Genomic DNA, 18,018 nt, shown 5'->3' on the forward strand with positions numbered 1-18,018 from the left:
GCCCGCCCGTTTCTTTGTGCGGGATTGTTAGTTGGTAAGAGTGGTGTTTGTTTTCGATCTACGTTGTAACTGGACTGTTTTCGTTCCCCCCCGTGTCTGGGGTTGTTTTATGAGAACATCCAGTGTATAGAAGGGTGGCCTAGTTTCTCAGTGTTCATTAAAGAACATTTGTTATTGCACTTGCTGTTTCCTGCACTTGACTTCGCACTCCGACACCCAGTCCTTACAAAATCTGTCAGCTATTAAACAATATACAGTACTTACGATGTATCTTGATACCCAAGACTATTCAACCACAACCATAGGCAATTTACATTTTACTTGATTGGTTGTCGCATTTAAATATTTAATATAAAATCCAGAAATGTAGCTCATATTCACTGAAGCGATGTGAGTTTTAACACTACTGTTGCCTTCAGCTTGTTGTTGATATAATATTATACATTACTTCACTCTTACTGTTTACCTTGGATCCTGTTTGTTTCAGATGTCCAGTCCCCTCCCTGAACTTCTCTGAAAACCCCACAACAGAGAGCCAGCACAACAATAGTTCTGGCAACTACAGAAAACATTGCCCCTTATAAATACACCATTCAAGTCAGGCTTGATAGCCCATTAATCCCCTAAAGCCTTGATATTTCACCTTATGGATACAGTTGTTGTTTTGCATAAAATCACTTATGCTTACTTGTTATGAGGGCCTTTCAACTTTTAAGAGTGTTCTAAGAGTCTCTCCAGTACTCTGTGTTTGGTGTGTGACCGTAGAATATTACAGTGTGAATACTTTCTCACCTGCTTTCTCCGGTGTCTCACCTGTTCCTCCTCACAACCTTGTTCACCTGGAAACTCCATCCATCACTGTGAAGTCTATAGTCGTTTGACTGTTCCATAGATATTACAGCTCCATCTAGTGACAGGGCAAGTAGAGCCCTCCACACACCGAACATAGAGTTGGTAAGAGGGCACACTTGCCACAAAACCTATGCTATCACAGAAGCAATAATGTCAAAGATAGGAGGTGGGCCCTCTTTCCAACTCTATGACAACGACACACACAACGTGGACATACCAAGGGTTATGACCTCTGCTGGCGACACCCCCAGAAAAATGCTGCTTTTTAATTGGTATTTTTATTTGGTTCAGGACACCTTAGGCGGAGCCCCTGCTCAGAAAAAAGAGAGGAACATCTTTATTGTTGATATATTAAGTCTGAACTACTGTAAGTGCTTGTGCTTTTAAGCAATGAGAGTTTTTTTTATACAGCATTTATATACAGCGTCTATACATACAAACATTCACACTAACATGGGCACTGAAGGCATGACAGTCCGCCTGCAGCCTCCAATTCTCTTCAGACTTAAAAAAAAAGAACAAAAGAAAGGCAAAGTAAAACGAAGAGAAAGAAAACAGGCATTAGCATGGCATCCCAGAAACCACCACCGTGCTTCAAGTCAAAAGAAGAAAAGCATGCGTATAGATCTTTGGGCATGGCTTCTGTTTCAGAACGTATATATTGTTTATTCTACATCTTTAAGAGCTATTTTCATCTTGGTTGTATGAGCTGATGTTACATGACAGATGGGGGAATGGAATGTGAAGAAGAAGAAATAAATGCTTTACGGTAAAATCTTAAATCTTTAAACTGTCAGAACGTTTAGTAAAAACTACAAAACTTTAAATCAACAGTGAAGCAAGCAGGAGACATGGCAATCGACTACAATGTGAAAGAAAGAAAATCGGAATTCTTTCAAATAGTACGACATATTGTAAAGGTACACTTTGAACGCTAGCTACTACACAGGTAATATACTCTAGTACATTCTAGTATCCTAGCTGGTGTTAATGGTATTAAGACACGAGTTAACCCTTTGCTGCCCGCTCCGCAGGTCAGCTTACCTACTGTAATTGTCACAGATTTATGCACGTAAAGGCTTGTTGCACACAAAAGATCTACACCGGTCAAATTCAGATTTTTCGGCCAATCTCAACCTGCTGACGTGTGAGGTATTAAAGGGTTAATCGTGTACATATTTTCAAAGTGGTCATAGATATTTTTTGTTGTTGAAAATATTTTGTAGTGTTTCATAATGTTTCTTTCAAACACAAAATAACATTTCAGTCATGCAATCTGAGGGCACACACTTCGAAACCAATGCACAGACTTCTGTTAAAGGACAATTCCGCCACTTTTCAACCTCATATTCATTATCTCCAGCACCATATCAGTGTCTACATGTGTGAAAACGACACGTTGTTTTGTCTATGATCTGTGGTTAAAAAGATAAGAAGAAAGGTCCTAATAAAATGCTTCTCTGTGACATCACAGGGTAGGCTTAAAAGTAAAAAAAAACAAAAAAAAACGGTGCTTTTCAAAACCTGCAACGAGTTTCTAGCCAGAGGGATGATGGTAGTTTCTAGCCAGAGGGATGATGGTAGTTTCTAGCCAGAGGGATGATGGTAGTTTCTAGCCAGAGGGATGATGGTAGTTTCTAGCCAGAGGGATGATGGTAGTTTCTAGCCAGAGGGATGGTGGTAGTTTCTAGCCAGAGGGATGATGGTAGTTTCTAGCCAGAGGGATGATGGTAGTTTCTAGCCAGAGGGATGATGGTAGTTTCTAGCCAGAGGGATGATGGTAGTTTCTAGCCAGAGGGATGATGGTAGTTTCTAGCCAGAGGGATGATGGTAGTTTCTAGCCAGAGGGATGATGGTAGTTTCTAGCCAGAGGGATGATGGTAGTTTCTAGCCAGAGGGATGGTGGTAGTTTCTAGCCAGAGGGATGATGGTAGTTTCTAGCCAGAGGGATGATGGTAGTTTCTAGCCAGAGGGATGGTGGTAGTTTCTAGCCAGAGGGATGGTGGTAGTTTCTAGCCAGAGGGATGATGGTAGTTTCTAGCCAGAGGGATGATGGTAGTTTCTAGCCAGAGGGATGATGGTAGTTTCTAGCCAGAGGGATGATGGTAGTTTCTAGCCAGAGGGATGATGGTAGTTTCTAGCCAGAGGGATGATGGTAGTTTCTAGCCAGAGGGATGATGGTAGTTTCTAGCCAGAGGGATGATGGTAGTTTCTAGCCAGAGGGATGATGGTATTTTCTTGATGATGTCATTGGGTATATCTTTTTAACTTCATATTTGTTTTCTACAAAACATAGAAATGTGACGTTTTCATGTGACGATGGTATTGTAATGGAGATAATGAAAATTAGGTTGAAAAGTGGGTGACATCCCCTTTAAGTTGATCTTTTTGACAGATAACTACCATGAGGTAGTGTTACAGTATTTAATGAGCTGACGGTTTATTGTGTATGGAAGACCTGTTACAGGATAATGCCAGTGATTACTGTTGTAGAATATGAAATGTACAAATGGCACATGGACTATTATAAATCAACTGTTTGCATACAGAGCTGGTTTGAGTTATTACTAAGCCACCTATGGAAGGTTTGGTACTGAGTTTTGTAACTGTTCTGTCTTTGCTCATGAGAACATTAAGTACTGTAACTGTTAAAACTGTATTGGATGTTCGCTATGGTTTTAAAATGGGGATAAAGTTGCCGATCAGTGTTGTGGGGTGGATGGGGGGCTGCGGTTCACACACACACACACACACACACACACACACACACACACACACACACACACACACACACACACACACACACACACACACACACACACACACACACACACACACACACACACACACACACACACACACACACACACACACACTCTCTCTCTCTCTCTCTCTCTCTTTCTCTCTGGGGGTGGACTACTTTTTCTCTACTTCTTCCTGTAGTTGCCCAGCTGGATGGCGGAGCGGTCGAACACACAGCGGAAGGTGATGGGCTGCACCTCCCAGTAAGGGACGGGGTTGGAGAACAGGCTGATGCCAGAGTACATGGCCTTCTTGGTATTGTAGCCTGGTGGGCAGAAGTCCTGGGTGCCCACCACCCCTATCTTGTTGCTGTGGAGGTAGATCACCTGGGAACATATCAACCACAATGAGTGGTTAGAGGGAGGGATGTCTGGAAATGAACATTGCGTATATAGAAAGGTCATTTCTGTGTTAATCAACTTATTTATATTTTATTTCATCATCATCATGAGATTGATCTGTAATGGTTACACCCTCCTGAGAAAACCCTGTGTGAGGTGGAACATTCATGGACATGAAGCCTCTACCCATACTCCCAGGTGTGACGGGACACCTGTGTGTCCGGTGGAACCCACCTGGATGTACTTGTGGTCAGGCAGGCCTGCAGGCACGGTGGTGAGGGCATTGTTGTCCAGGTGAAGCTCTCTGAGGTGAGGAACCATGGCCAGAGAACCGTTCTCCACCTGGCTGATCTCATTGTAGCTTAGACCCAGCCTAGGAGACAAACCAGCCAATGGGGAGAGACACAGAATGTGTCAGAGCCAATGGGACAGAGACACGATGTGTAAAAGAGCCAATGAGACAGAGGTACAGAAGAAGAGCGATATAAGAGGGCATGAAGCCCTGAGCTGTCCCTACAAGTCAACGTACAGAATGTATAAAAACAAATGAGAGAAAGAGGAAAGAAAACATCCAATGGGAAAGACACAAACTGGTTTTCTGCCAATGAAAACCATGGGCAGAATGTAGACTAGCAAATGAGAAAGAGGTTCTACTTTTGCCAAGGGACCAATTTCGTTGACAAAATGAAATACTCACTAGCGAACGTGTTGCCGATCCAGAAAATTTAAAATAATATTTTCAGTGAATCCTGCAGCTCTTCCAAAATAAACTGCCTTGTACTGCATGAGAGTATATTTCTGTTGATTAGTCTCCCTACTTTGGCATGAGTCTTTTCCTACCCTCGAAGCAGTGATCTTATAAACCCAGCTGTTCATTTTCAGAAACATTGCTTTCATATGCATTTTGTTAAAACTCTCAAACACATAATGCCTTGATAAATCAACACCCCCAATGTCTCAATGAGAGTCAGAGAGAGAGAGACAGAGAGAGAGTGACAGAATGAGAGAGCTCTGACAGGCACAGCCACAGGGAGTGAGAGAGAACCAGGAGTTGGGTTCTCTGAGTGAGTCTGTCTGGTTGGTTTAGATCTGGTAATGATGTATAGCTCTTTCTCAAGCCCTGGCTACTTTCCACAAATACAGCAGTGGACTACAATTGCAGAACTCACTCAGAGTTGAGCAGAGTGGACTAGTGAGTGATGACGAAGGCAGAGAGAGAGAGAGAGAGAGAGAGAGAGAGAGAGAGAGAGAGAGAGAGAGAGAGAGAGAGAGAGAGAGATAGAGAGAGACAGAGACAAACAGAGAGGCACAGAGAGACACAGAGAGAGACACAGAGAGAGACACAGAGAGAGACAGAGACACACAGAGAGAGAGAGAGACAGAGAGAGAGACAGAGACACACAGAGAGACACAGAGAGAGACACGGAGAGAGAGAGAGACAGAGACACACAGAGAGACACAGAGAGAGACACGGAGAGAGAGAGAGAGACAGTACTAGCAGCAGAGTACAGGGCAGACAGGGAGTTTAGGACATGCTGCTCCAGTCTAACCTCCCCAGTGAATGTGATGATGTGGTACAAAAAACACTAGTGGCATTAACGCCAAGAAGTACCGCATCAATTCAAATACTCCTTATATAACTGAATTGGTGACTAACCCAGGATTGTTGCTGAGGTTTGAAATACATACTAGGGTGTGTGTGTGTGTGTGTGTGTGTGTGTGTGTGTGTGTGTGTGTGTGTGTGTGTGTGTGTGTGTGTGTGTGTGTGTGTGTGTGTGTGTGTGTGTGTGTGTGTGCAGGGCACTGTTGTCTAGAGATGACCCAATATCCCACTACAGGACTACTTATGAAGTGTTGACCCACTCATCAAATACAGTGAAGAAGAATACTGTAAGCATGCTTTGTCCTCGTCAAGAGCAAAAAAGTTTTTGAAACATTGAGTAGAAGTGTTGAAACATCTTTACTTAGCCAGGTTCTTGAGGCCCTTCAGGTTGTCCGCCTGCACCTTGGTGATCTTGTTGCTGTCCAGGTGGAGCTCGGAGAGGGAGGAGGGCAGACCTGGCAACCCACAGGAGAGAGACAATGACGAGAGGACAAACAACCGGGGAAACCACAGCAGTTGTGGTGAGGGGAAGGTAAGTGGTTAATGTCTACGTACAGTATGCCAGTAGGACTCTGAATCCATACTAATTCTAATGCATCTGAAATGGCACCCTAATCCCTAGTGCACTACTTTTGACTAGGTAATAGTGCAGTATAGGGAATAGGATGCCAACTCAGACGCAGCCTCTAACATCCAGAGGCCTCTCCTTCATCCCTTCTATTCGTATTAAAGCATTAGATTAGAGGATCTCTCTCAGAGTACTATTCGATCTGAACTGGTGGCCAGATTCCCACAATAGGCCAGATAACATTCATGTTACACGCCTTTGAATGAATATGCTGTTTTAGTTTTCCTCTCTTGGTTCCACACTGTAACCATTGTTCAGTGGAGCCTATCAATCCAAATGTGCATTCCTGCAGTGCAAGATGATTGATGATTTTGGCTGTGGTCGATTGAGTAAGAGATCCTCACTGTTAACTTGAATTCCTTTGTTTTAGCTGGAGCTATTGAGCTGTGAATTATTCAAACCAGTCCTGGTTGAAAATAGAGATTCAGGCCCTGCACTGTAAAACAAAAAGATGTTGATTCAACGTACAATTGAAAGGCATTAAGTTGCAATTGTGAGTTTGCTCAACAAAATGTTCACACACCAACTATTGTTGTGAGTTTGCTCAACAAACATTTTCACAATCCCATTGCAGCTGGTTGCCTTAGAATTATACAGTATGTCTAATACATCTTTTGTTGTTGTAGTGTGGTCAAAATCCCTACAGCCATCCTTTATTGAAATGACATGTTATTTTCCGTATTCTTTAGTTGGATCCACACAGTGAAATGATCTGACATGACTGGATAGGTGAAAGCTATGTAATGGCTCTCTGCTCATACCTAGCCTTGGGTTAAATTTCCTATGATCCCTTCAAGGGACTGGAAGGAAGGATGATTTGTGATGGGGTGACCAGAGAGGGCAGTACCTTTGGGGATCTCTGTCAGGTTGGTGTCTGCAATGCGGATGTATGAGACCTTCTTCAGGGCCCCGAACGCCCCAGCCTCAACCCCTGCACTCTTCAGGGGGTTGGAGCCGAGCTCTGGAAAGAGAAGGAGGGAGAGACAGACAGAGAGAGAGACAGAGAGAGAATTAAGGGAGATAGAGTATTAAGAGACAGAGGGAGCAGAAATAAAGAGAGAGAGCAAGAGAGAGATAGACAGAGAAGAAGATAAATAGAGAGGTAGACAATCAGGGGAGGAGACAGAAAAGAAAACAGAGAGAAAAAAAGGTCCATTAACCACATCCCAGTCCTGGTGTGTTACGGGAATCTCAACCTGACTCATGTATAAACATGGTTTGTGGCCGGCGTGGGATATTGTCCATAAGCCTCGTCCTTTAGCCTCGCTGGATTGGCCGATTTGTCACACTGGGGATATAATCTGAGGATCAGTGTGTTTTAGGGCCTACCGCTCCAGTCCCTCAGCTATGCTATAATGAGATACTTTACATTCTGAGAGGGAATGTAACACACACCAGAATAGAGACATTATAAATAAATGTATAAATGTGCACACACACACACACACACACACACACACACACACACACACACACACACACACACACACACACACACACACACACACACACACACACACACACACACACACACACACACACACACACACACACACACACTCCATCACTCTCTCTGCTGCTGGCACCCTCAAAAGTCCACTCTCCACTCTGTAAGCAATGCACCAACCCTTCCTCTCTGTAGGCGATTGCTGGCACTCTCTAAACACGGACACGTTGTAATTCATGGTTAGACAACACTTTGCATCATCAGTCTGACTAATGTTTTAGTGTACTTTTTAGCTGAAAACTTGTTAACTTGCTCCTGTCCTATTGCTACTACACAGTCAATTAAGGAAAGATGTTCAAGTAACTGTGTGTACTGTATATGTGTGTTAAGGATTAGACCAGTTCTATCGTATGGAATTTGAGTACCGAACAAGGGATGGGTTGAGTTCATTATGCACCCAACAGAAGAAAACAGACTTGTCATTAAGGCAATCCAGGCAGGCTAAAGCAAGGGCACAACATATCTGAAAGATTTCTAATAGTATTTGAACCCAGGTCTGGTCCATACCCATGACGATGACCTGGGCCATGCCCTCGAAGGAGGCCTTCTTGATCTTAGTGATCTCGTTCTCGTGGATGCGAAGCTCCTGCAGGCTCTTGGGCATGTTGGCGGGCATTTCCTTGAGGTGGTTCTTGGAGAGGTAGAGGCGCTGCAGCTTGCCCAGGGGAATGAAGGCCTTGGGGTGGATTGTGGTGATCTGGTTGTTCACCAGGATCAGGGTCTGGGGAGATTGGAGAGAGAACAATCCCTGTTATATTTAAGCTAATGCTAATGTGTATGTTTTGCTAATTATAATGTGTATGTTTATGCTAATTATAATTAGTATGTTTGTGGTAATGCTAATTACTATGTAGATATTTATGCTAATGTTCAATTGGGCAACTGCTTTTTCTATTTGAGATTGCTTTGAGATAGAAAAAGCTATCTCAAATAGAAAAAGCTATTTGAGATAGAAAAAGCTATTTGAGATAGCTAGCTACATTATTGCAATATATCACTATTATCATTAGCAATGATGTGTTACTCTGAAATGTGTTCTGTCACTGGCTACTTTAATGTGGCCACAACTTCCCGTGGGCGTATGTGATCATTGTTTATGTGTGTAAAATGAAGTAATTGAAGGCAGACTTTTCATTATATCATAGTGAGGTTGCAAAAATTGCTTCACAAACAGACTGGACTATTTTGTACTAGTTGACGAGCATCTTAAACGCTTGACATCAACAAAATACGATGTGTCTACTATTGCAGACTGTTTGATTACATTTCCCAAGTATGGACTGACTCAATTGAACGTATCCAAGGTAACTGAAATGTGAGATTGTTTTTTAACGTCTGTACAGTAATCCCAACACACCCTTGGACCTAGTCTTAAAGAGCACAGGCGCCAGGGTTGTTGTGATTGGAGGCCATTTCTGAGAAATTTCGCAAGAGAAATTGCTGTGTCTCTAGTGGACCGTTCCATACTCAAGGCTGCAGACGGGGGTTGGAAGAATGGAGAATGCAGAGAATGCAGCAAATTCCCCCTGGAGAGAACAACTAATGTACGGGGGTGGAAACAGTGTGGGCCGTTTGACAGAGGTAGGCTATTTATTACAGGTCAGAAAGCTATACACGTGTAGAGAGGTCACACGATGGCCCAGAGGAGAATAGTTTCCATGGCACCTGGGGAACATTGGTACCTGGATTCCTGTGGTTAAAACAAATGAGTGGAGGTGGTTTACAGTGCTGTTCCCTTTGGTAGACTATTTTTAGGATCTTTGATCCGAGTTAAACATGTTAGTTAAACATGTTAGTGGTTTGGAATATGATCAGGAACACACACACACACTAGTACACACCTAAGCTCCCTCTTGTCTCAAGAAAGTCCAGAGATAAATCAGATTTCCACTGCTTCGCTCCAGCTGATACTTTTGCATGTATAATACGCCTGTTAGGATGTCATCCAACAAAACACGGCTTCAAGTTCAGCTTCAGTGTTTTCCCTTTAGCTCTCTCCTACCCAAGACATTCAGGTTTCTACACTCACTCTGGTGTATACTTTGAAGGGATGTCAACATTGCACTCCCTAGAAGAATTGATAGAAAGTGGACATATTATGTGTTTAGTGAACATATTGAGTGTTTAGTGAACATATTAAGTGTTTAGTGGACATATTGAGTGTTTAGTGGACAAATTGAGTGTTTAGTGGACATATTATGTGTTTAGTGGACATATTGAGTGTTTAGTGGACATATTAAGTGTTTAGTGGACATATTGAGTGTTTAGTGGACAAATTGAGTGTTTAGTGGACATACAGTATTAAGTGTTTAGTGGACATATTGAGTGTTTAGTGGACATATTGAGTGTTTAGTGGACAAATTGAGTGTTTAGTGGACATATTGAGTGTTTAGTGGACATATTGAGTGTTTAGTGAACATATTGAGTGTTTAGTGGACATATTGAGTGTTTAGTGGACATATTAAGTGTTTAGTGGACATATTGAGTGTTTAGTGGACATACAGTATTAAGTGTTTAGTGGACATATTGAGTGTTTAGTGGACATATTGAGTGTTTAGTGGACAAATTGAGTGTTTAGTGGACATATTGAGTGTTTAGTGGACATATTGAGTGTTTAGTGGACATATTGAGTGTTTAGTGGACAAATTGAGTGTTTAGTGGACATATTGAGTGTTTAGTGGACATATTGAGTGTTTAGTGGACAAATTGAGTGTTTAGTGGACAAATTGAGTGTTTAGTGGACATATTGAGTGTTTAGTGAACATATTGAGTGTTTAGTGAACATATTGAGTGTTTAGTGGACATTGAGTGTTTAGTGGACAAATTGAGTGTTTAGTGAACATATTGAGTGTTTAGTGGACATATTGAGTGTTAAGTGGACATATTAAGTGTTTAGTGGACATATTGAGTGTTTAGTGGACAAATTGAGTGTTTAGTGGACATATTGAGTGTTTAGTGGACATACAGTATTAAGTGTTTAGTGAACATATTGAGTGTTTAGTGGACATATTGAGTGTTTAGTGGACAAATTGAGTGTTTAGTGGACATATTGAGTGTTTAGTGGACATATTGAGTGTTTAGTGAACATATTGAGTGTTTAGTGGACAAATTGAGTGTTTAGTGAACATATTGAGTGTTTAGTGGACATATTGAGTGTTAAGTGGACATATTGAGTGTTTAGTGGACAAATTGAGTGTTTAGTGGACATATTGAGTGTTTAGTGGACATACAGTATTAAGTGTTTAGTGAACATATTGAGTGTTTAGTGGACATATTGAGTGTTTAGTGGACATATTGAGTGTTTAGTGGACATATTGAGTGTTTAGTGGACATATTATGTGTTTAGTGGACATATTGAGTGTTTAGTGGACATATTGAGTGTTTAGTGGACAAATTGAGTGTTTAGTGGACATATTATGTGTTTAGTGGACATATTGAGTGTTTAGTGGACATATTAAGTGTTTAGTGGACAAATTGAGTGTTTAGTGGACAAATTGAGTGTTTAGTGGACATATTGAGTGTTTAGTGGACATATTGAGTGTTTAGTGGACATATTGAGTGTTTAGTGGACAAATTGAGTGTTTAGTGGACATATTGAGTGTTTAGTGGACATATTAAGTGTTTAGTGGACATATTGAGTGTTTAGTGGACATACAGTATTAAGTGTTTAGTGAACATATTGAGTGTTTAGTGGACATACAGTATTAAGTGTTTAGTGGACATATTAAGTGTTTAGTGAACATATTGAGTGTTTAGTGGATATACAGTATTAAGTGTTTAGTGGACATGTTGAGTGTTTAGTGCACATATTATGTGTTTAGTGGACATGTTGAGTGTTTAGTGGACATATTTAGTGTTTAGTGGACATATTATGTGTTTAGTGGACATGTTGATTATTTTGTGGACACATTGAGAATTTAGTGGATATACAGTATTAAGTATTTAGTGGACATATTGAGTGTTTAGTGGACAAATTGAGTGTTAGTGGACAAATTGAGTGTTTAGTGGACAGACAGTATTAATTGTTTATTGGACATACTGAGTGTTTAGTGGACATATTATGTGTTTAGTGGACATGTTATGTGTTTAGTGGACATGTTGAGTGTTTAGTGGACATATTATGTGTTTAGTGGACATATTATGTGTTTAGTGGACATGTTGAGTGTTTAGTGGACATATTATGTGTTTAGTGGACATATTATGTGTTTAGTGGACATGTTGAGTGTTTAGTGGACATAATGTGTTTAGTAGACATGTTGAGTGTTTAGTGGACATAGAGTGTTTAGTGGACATACAGTTTTAAGTGTTTAGTGGACATATTATGTGTTTAGTAGACATGTTGAGTGTTTAGTGGACATATTGAGTGTTTAGTGGACATATTATGTGTTTAGTAGACATGTTGAGTGTTTAGTGGACATATTATGTGTTTAGTAGACATGTTGAGTGTTTATTGGACATACTGAGTGTTTAGTAGACATGTTGAGTGTTTAGTGGACATATTATGTGTTTAGTGGACATATTATGTGTTTAGTGGACATGTTGAGTGTTTAGTGGACATGTTGAGTGTTTAGTGGACATGTTGAGTGTTTAGTGGACATGTTGAGTGTTTAGTAGACATGTTGAGTGTTTAGTGGACATGTTGAGTGTTTAGTGGACATATTATGTGTTTAGTAGACATGTTGAGTGTTTATTGGACATACTGAGTGTTTAGTAGACATGTTGAGTGTTTAGTGGACATATTATGTGTTTAGTGGACATGTTGAGTGTTTAGTGGACATATTATGTGTTTAGTGGACATGTTGAGTTTTTAGTGGACATGTTGAGTTTTTAGTGGACATGTTGAGTGTTTAGTGGACATGTTGAGTGTTTAGTGGACATATTATGTGTTTAGTGGACATATTATGTGTTTAGTGGACATATTATGTGTTTAGTGGACATGTTGAGTGTTTAGTGGACATGTTGAGTGTTTAGTGGACATGTTGAGTGTTTAGTGGACATGTTGAGTGTTTAGTAGACATGTTGAGTGTTTAGTGGACATGTTGAGTGTTTAGTGGACATGTTGAGTGTTTAGTGGACATGTTGAGTGTTTAGTAGACATGTTGAGTGTTTAGTAGACATGTTGAGTGTTTAGTGGACATATTATGTGTTTAGTGGACATGTTGAGTGTTTAGTGGACATATTATGTGTTTAGTAGACATGTTGAGTGTTTATTGGACATACTGAGTGTTTAGTAGACATGTTGAGTGTTTAGTGGACATATTATGTGTTTAGTGGACATGTTGAGTGTTTAGTGGACATATTATGTGTTTAGTAGACATGTTGAGTGTTTAGTGGACATGTTGAGTGTTTAGTGGACATGTTGAGTGTTTAGTGGACATGTTGAGTGTTTAGTGGACATGTTGAGTGTTTAGTGGACATGTTGAGTGTTTAGTAGACATGTCGAGTGTTTAGTGGACATATGTGTTTAGTAGACATGTTGAGTGTTTAGTGGACATGTTGAGTGTTTAGTGGACATGTTGAGTGTTTAGTGGACATATTATGTGTTTAGTGGACATATTGAGTGTTTAGTGGACATATTATGTGTTTAGTGGACATGTTGAGTGTTTAGTGGACATGTTGAGTGTTTAGTGGACATGTTGAGTGTTTAGTGGACATGTTGAGTGTTTAGTGGACATGTTGAGTGTTTAGTGGACATATTATGTGTTTAGTGGACATGTTGAGTGTTTAGTGGACATATTATGTGTTTAGTAGACATGTTGAGTGTTTATTGGACATACTGAGTGTTTAGTAGACATGTTGAGTGTTTAGTGGACATATTATGTGTTTAGTGGACATGTTGAGTGTTTAGTGGACATATTATGTGTTTAGTAGACATGTTGAGTGTTTATTGGACATACTGAGTGTTTAGTGGACATATGTGTTTAGTGGACATATGTGTTTAGTGGACATGTTGAGTGTTTAGTGGACATATTATGTGTTTAGTGGACATATTGAGTGTTTAGTGGACATGTTGAGTGTTTAGTGGACATATGTGTTTAGTAGACATGTTGAGTGTTTAGTGGACATATTATGTGTTTAGTGGACATATTATGTGTTTAGTGGACATGTTGAGTTTTTAGTGGACATGTTGAGTTTTTAGTGGACATGTTGAGTGTTTAGTGGACATATTATGTGTTTAGTGGACATATTATGTTTTTAGTGGACATATTATGTGTTTAGTGGACATGTTGAGTTTTTAGTGGACATGTTGAGTTTAGTGGACATGTTGAGTGTTTAGTGGACATATTATGTGTTTAGTGGACATATTATGTGTTTAGTGGACATGTTGAGTGTTTAGTGGACATGTTGAGTGTTTAGTGGACATGTTGAGTGTTTAGTGGACATGTTGAGTGTTTAGTGGACATGTTGAGTGTTTAGTGGACATGTTGAGTGTTTAGTGGACATGTTGAGTGTTTAGTAGACATATTATGTGTTTAGTGGACATGTTGAGTGTTTAGTGGACATATTATGTGTTTAGTAGACATGTTGAGTGTTTATTGGACATACTGAGTGTTTAGTAGACATGTTGAGTGTTTAGTGGACATATTATGTGTTTAGTGGACATGTTGAGTGTTTAGTGGACATGTTGAGTGTTTAGTGGACATATTGAGTGTTTAGTGGACATATTGAGTGTTTAGTGGACATGTTGAGTGTTTAGTGGACATATGTGTTTAGTGGACATGTTGAGTGTTTAGTGGACATATTATGTGTTTAGTGGACATATTATGTGTTTAGTAGACATGTTGAGTGTTTAGTGGACATATTATGTGTTTAGTGGACATATTATGTGTTTAGTGGACATATTATGTGTTTAGTGGACATGTTGAGTGTTTAGTGGACATGTTGAGTGTTTAGTGGACATGTTGAGTGTTTAGTGGACATATTATGTGTTTAGTGGACATATTGAGTGTTTAGTGGACATGTTGAGTGTTTAGTGGACATGTTGAGTGTTTAGTGGACATGTTGAGTGTTTAGTGGACATGTTGAGTGTTTAGTGGACATGTTGAGTGTTTAGTGGACATGTTGAGTGTTTAGTGGACATGTTGAGTGTTTAGTGGACATATTATGTGTTTAGTGGACATATTATGTGTTTAGTGGACATGTTGAGTGTTTAGTGGACATATTATGTGTTTAGTGGACATGTTGAGTGTTTAGTGGACATATTATGTGTTTAGTGGACATATTGAGTGTTTAGTGGACATGTTGAGTGTTTAGTGGACATATGTGTTTAGTAGACATGTTGAGTGTTTAGTGGACATGTTGAGTGTTTAGTGGACATATTATGTGTTTAGTGGACATATTATGTGTTTAGTAGACATGTTGAGTGTTTAGTGGACATATTATGTGTTTAGTAGACATATTATGTGTTTAGTGGACATATTATGTGTTTAGTGGACATGTTGAGTGTTTAGTGGACATGTTGAGTGTTTAGTGGACATGTTGAGTGTTTAGTGGACATGTTGAGTGTTTAGTGGACATGTTGAGTGTTTAGTGGACATATTATGTGTTTAGTGGACATATTGAGTGTTTAGTGGACATGTTGAGTGTTTAGTGGACATGTTGAGTGTTTAGTGGACATGTTGAGTGTTTAGTGGACATGTTGAGTGTTTAGTGGACATGTTGAGTGTTTAGTGGACATGTTGAGTGTTTAGTGGACATATTATGTGTTTAGTGGACATGTTGAGTGTTTAGTGGACATATTATGTGTTTAGTGGACATGTTGAGTGTTTAGTGGACAAATTATGTGTTTAGTGGACATGTTGAGTGTTTAGTGGACATATTATGTGTTTAGTGGACATATTATGTGTTTAGTGGACATGTTGAGTGTTTAGTGGACATGTTGAGTGTTTAGTAGACATGTTGAGTGTTTAGTGGACATATGTGTTTAGTGGACATATGTGTTTAGTAGACATGTTGAGTGTTTAGTGGACATATTATGTGTTTAGTGGACATATTATGTGTTTAGTGGACATATGTGTTAAGTAGACATATTATGTGTTTAGTGGACATGTTGAGTGTTTAGTGGACATGTTGAGTGTTTAGTGGACATGTTGAGTGTTTAGTGGACATGTTGAGTGTTTAGTGGACATATGTGTTTAGTGGACATGTTGAGTGTTTAGTGGACATATGTGTTTAGTGGACATATTATGTGTTTAGTGGACATGTTGAGTGTTTAGTGGACATATTATGTGTTTAGTAGACATGTTGAGTGTTTAGTGGACATAGAGTGTTTAGTGGACATACAGTTTTAAGTGTTTAGTGGACATATTATTTGTTTAGTGGACATGTTGAGTGTTTAGTGGACATATTATGTGTTTAGTGGACATATTGAGTGTTTAGTGGACATATTATGTCTTTAGTAGACATGTTGAGTGTTTAGTGGACATATTATGTGTTTAGTAGACATGTTGAGTGTTTAGTGGACATATGTGTTTAGTGGACATGTTGAGTGTTTAGTGGACATATTATGTGTTTAGTAGACATGTTGAGTGTTTAGTGGACATATTATGTGTTTAGTAGACATGTTGAGTGTTTAGTGGACATATGTGTTTAGTGGACATACTGAGTGTTTAGTGGACATATGTGTTTAGTGGACATGTTGAGTGTTTAGTGGACATATGTGTTTAGTGGACATATTATGTGTTTAGTGGACATATTATGTGTTTAGTGGACATATTATGTGTTTAGTGGACATGTTGAGTGTTTAGTGGACATGTTGAGTGTTTAGTGGACATGTTGAGTGTTTAGTAGACATGTTGAGTGTTTAGTAGACATGTTGAGTGTTTAGTAGACATATTATGTGTTTAGTAGACATGTTGAGTGTTTAGTGGACATATGTGTTTAGTGGACATACTGAGTGTTTAGTGGACATATGTGTTTAGTGGACATGTTGAGTGTTTAGTGGACATATGTGTTTAGTGGACATATTATGTGTTTAGTGGACATATTATGTGTTTAGTGGACATATTATGTGTTTAGTGGACATGTTGAGTGTTTAGTGGACATGTTGAGTGTTTAGTGGACATGTTGAGTGTTTAGTAGACATGTTGAGTGTTTAGTAGACATGTTGAGTGTTTAGTAGACATGTTGAGTGTTTAGTGGACATATTATGTGTTTAGTGGACATATTATGTGTTTAGTGGACATATTATGTGTTTAGTGGACATGTTGAGTGTTTAGTGGACATATTGAGTGTTTAGTGGACATATTGAGTGTTTAGTGGACATATTGAGTGTTTAGTGAACATATTGAGTGTTTAGTGGACATATTGAGAGTTTAGTGAACATATTGAGTGTTTAGTGGACATATTGAGTGTTAAGTGGACATATTAAGTGTTTAGTGGACATATTGAGTGTTTAGTGGACAAATTGAGTGTTTAGTGGACATACAGTATTAAGTGTTTAGTGGACATATTAAGTGTTTAGTGAACATAGAGTGTTTAGTGGATATACAGTATTAAGTGTTTAGTGGACATGTTGAGTGTTTAGTGCACATATTATGTGTTTAGTGGACATGTTGAGTGTTTAGTGGACATATTTAGTGTTTAGTGGACAGACAGTATTAATTGTTTATTGGACATACTGAGTGTTTAGTGGACATATTATGTGTTTAGTGGACATGTTGAGTGTTTAGTGGACATGTTGAGTGTTTAGTGGACATGTTGAGTGTTTATAGTGTTTAGGGGGACATACTTATTGTTTAGTAAGACATGTTGAGTGTTTAGTGGACAAAGAGTGTTTAGTGGACATACAGTTTAAGTGTTTAGTGGACATATATGTGTTTAGTGGACATGTTGAGTGTGTTAGTGTTTAGTGGACATATTATGTGTTTAGTGGACATATTGAGTGTTTAGTGGACATATTATGTGTTTAGTGACATGTTGAGTGTTTAGAAAATGGACATATTGAGGTTTAGTGGACATTAGTGTTTAGTAGACATGTTGAGTGGTTTAGTGGACATATTATGTGTTTAGTAGACATGTTGATGTTTAGTGGACATATGTGTTTAGTGGACATATCTGAGTGTTTAGTGGGACATATTATGTGTTTAGTAGACATGTTGATGTTTATGTGGACCTATTGAGTGTTTAGTGGACATATTGAGTGTTTATGTAGACATGTTGGTGTTTAGTGGACATATTATGTGTTTAGGGACATAGTTAGTGTTTAGTGGACATATTATGTGTTTAGTAGGACATAGTGTTTAGTGGACATGTTGGAGTGTTTAGGAGACATGTTGAGTGTTAG

General features: G+C 39.3%; 1 protein-coding gene across 2 annotated transcripts in view; it reads right to left on the minus strand.

Annotated features, from left to right (window-relative positions):
* Positions 1 to 3,004: 3,004 nt before the first annotated feature.
* Positions 3,005 to 18,018, minus strand: part of LOC120050089 (decorin-like) — a 49,038-nt gene continuing 34,024 nt past the window's right edge. The window contains exons 3-7 of one of the 2 annotated variants that reach the window (XM_038996730.1): positions 8,241 to 8,454; positions 7,074 to 7,187; positions 5,960 to 6,053; positions 4,230 to 4,368; positions 3,005 to 3,980 (exon numbers count right to left, since the gene is read on the minus strand). In XM_038996730.1, the coding sequence (XP_038852658.1) occupies positions 3,780 to 3,980; positions 4,230 to 4,368; positions 5,960 to 6,053; positions 7,074 to 7,187; positions 8,241 to 8,454 (762 nt within the window). In that variant the 3' untranslated portion in view covers positions 3,005 to 3,779. The remainder of the gene's footprint in view (positions 3,981 to 4,229; positions 4,369 to 5,959; positions 6,054 to 7,073; positions 7,188 to 8,240; positions 8,455 to 18,018) is intronic. The other variant, XM_038996729.1, reaches the window with a different exon arrangement.

The sequence above is a fragment of the Salvelinus namaycush genome, chromosome 6 (assembly GCF_016432855.1).
Source record: "Salvelinus namaycush isolate Seneca chromosome 6, SaNama_1.0, whole genome shotgun sequence".
In the NCBI taxonomy this organism is placed as follows: Eukaryota; Metazoa; Chordata; class Actinopteri; order Salmoniformes; family Salmonidae; genus Salvelinus; species Salvelinus namaycush.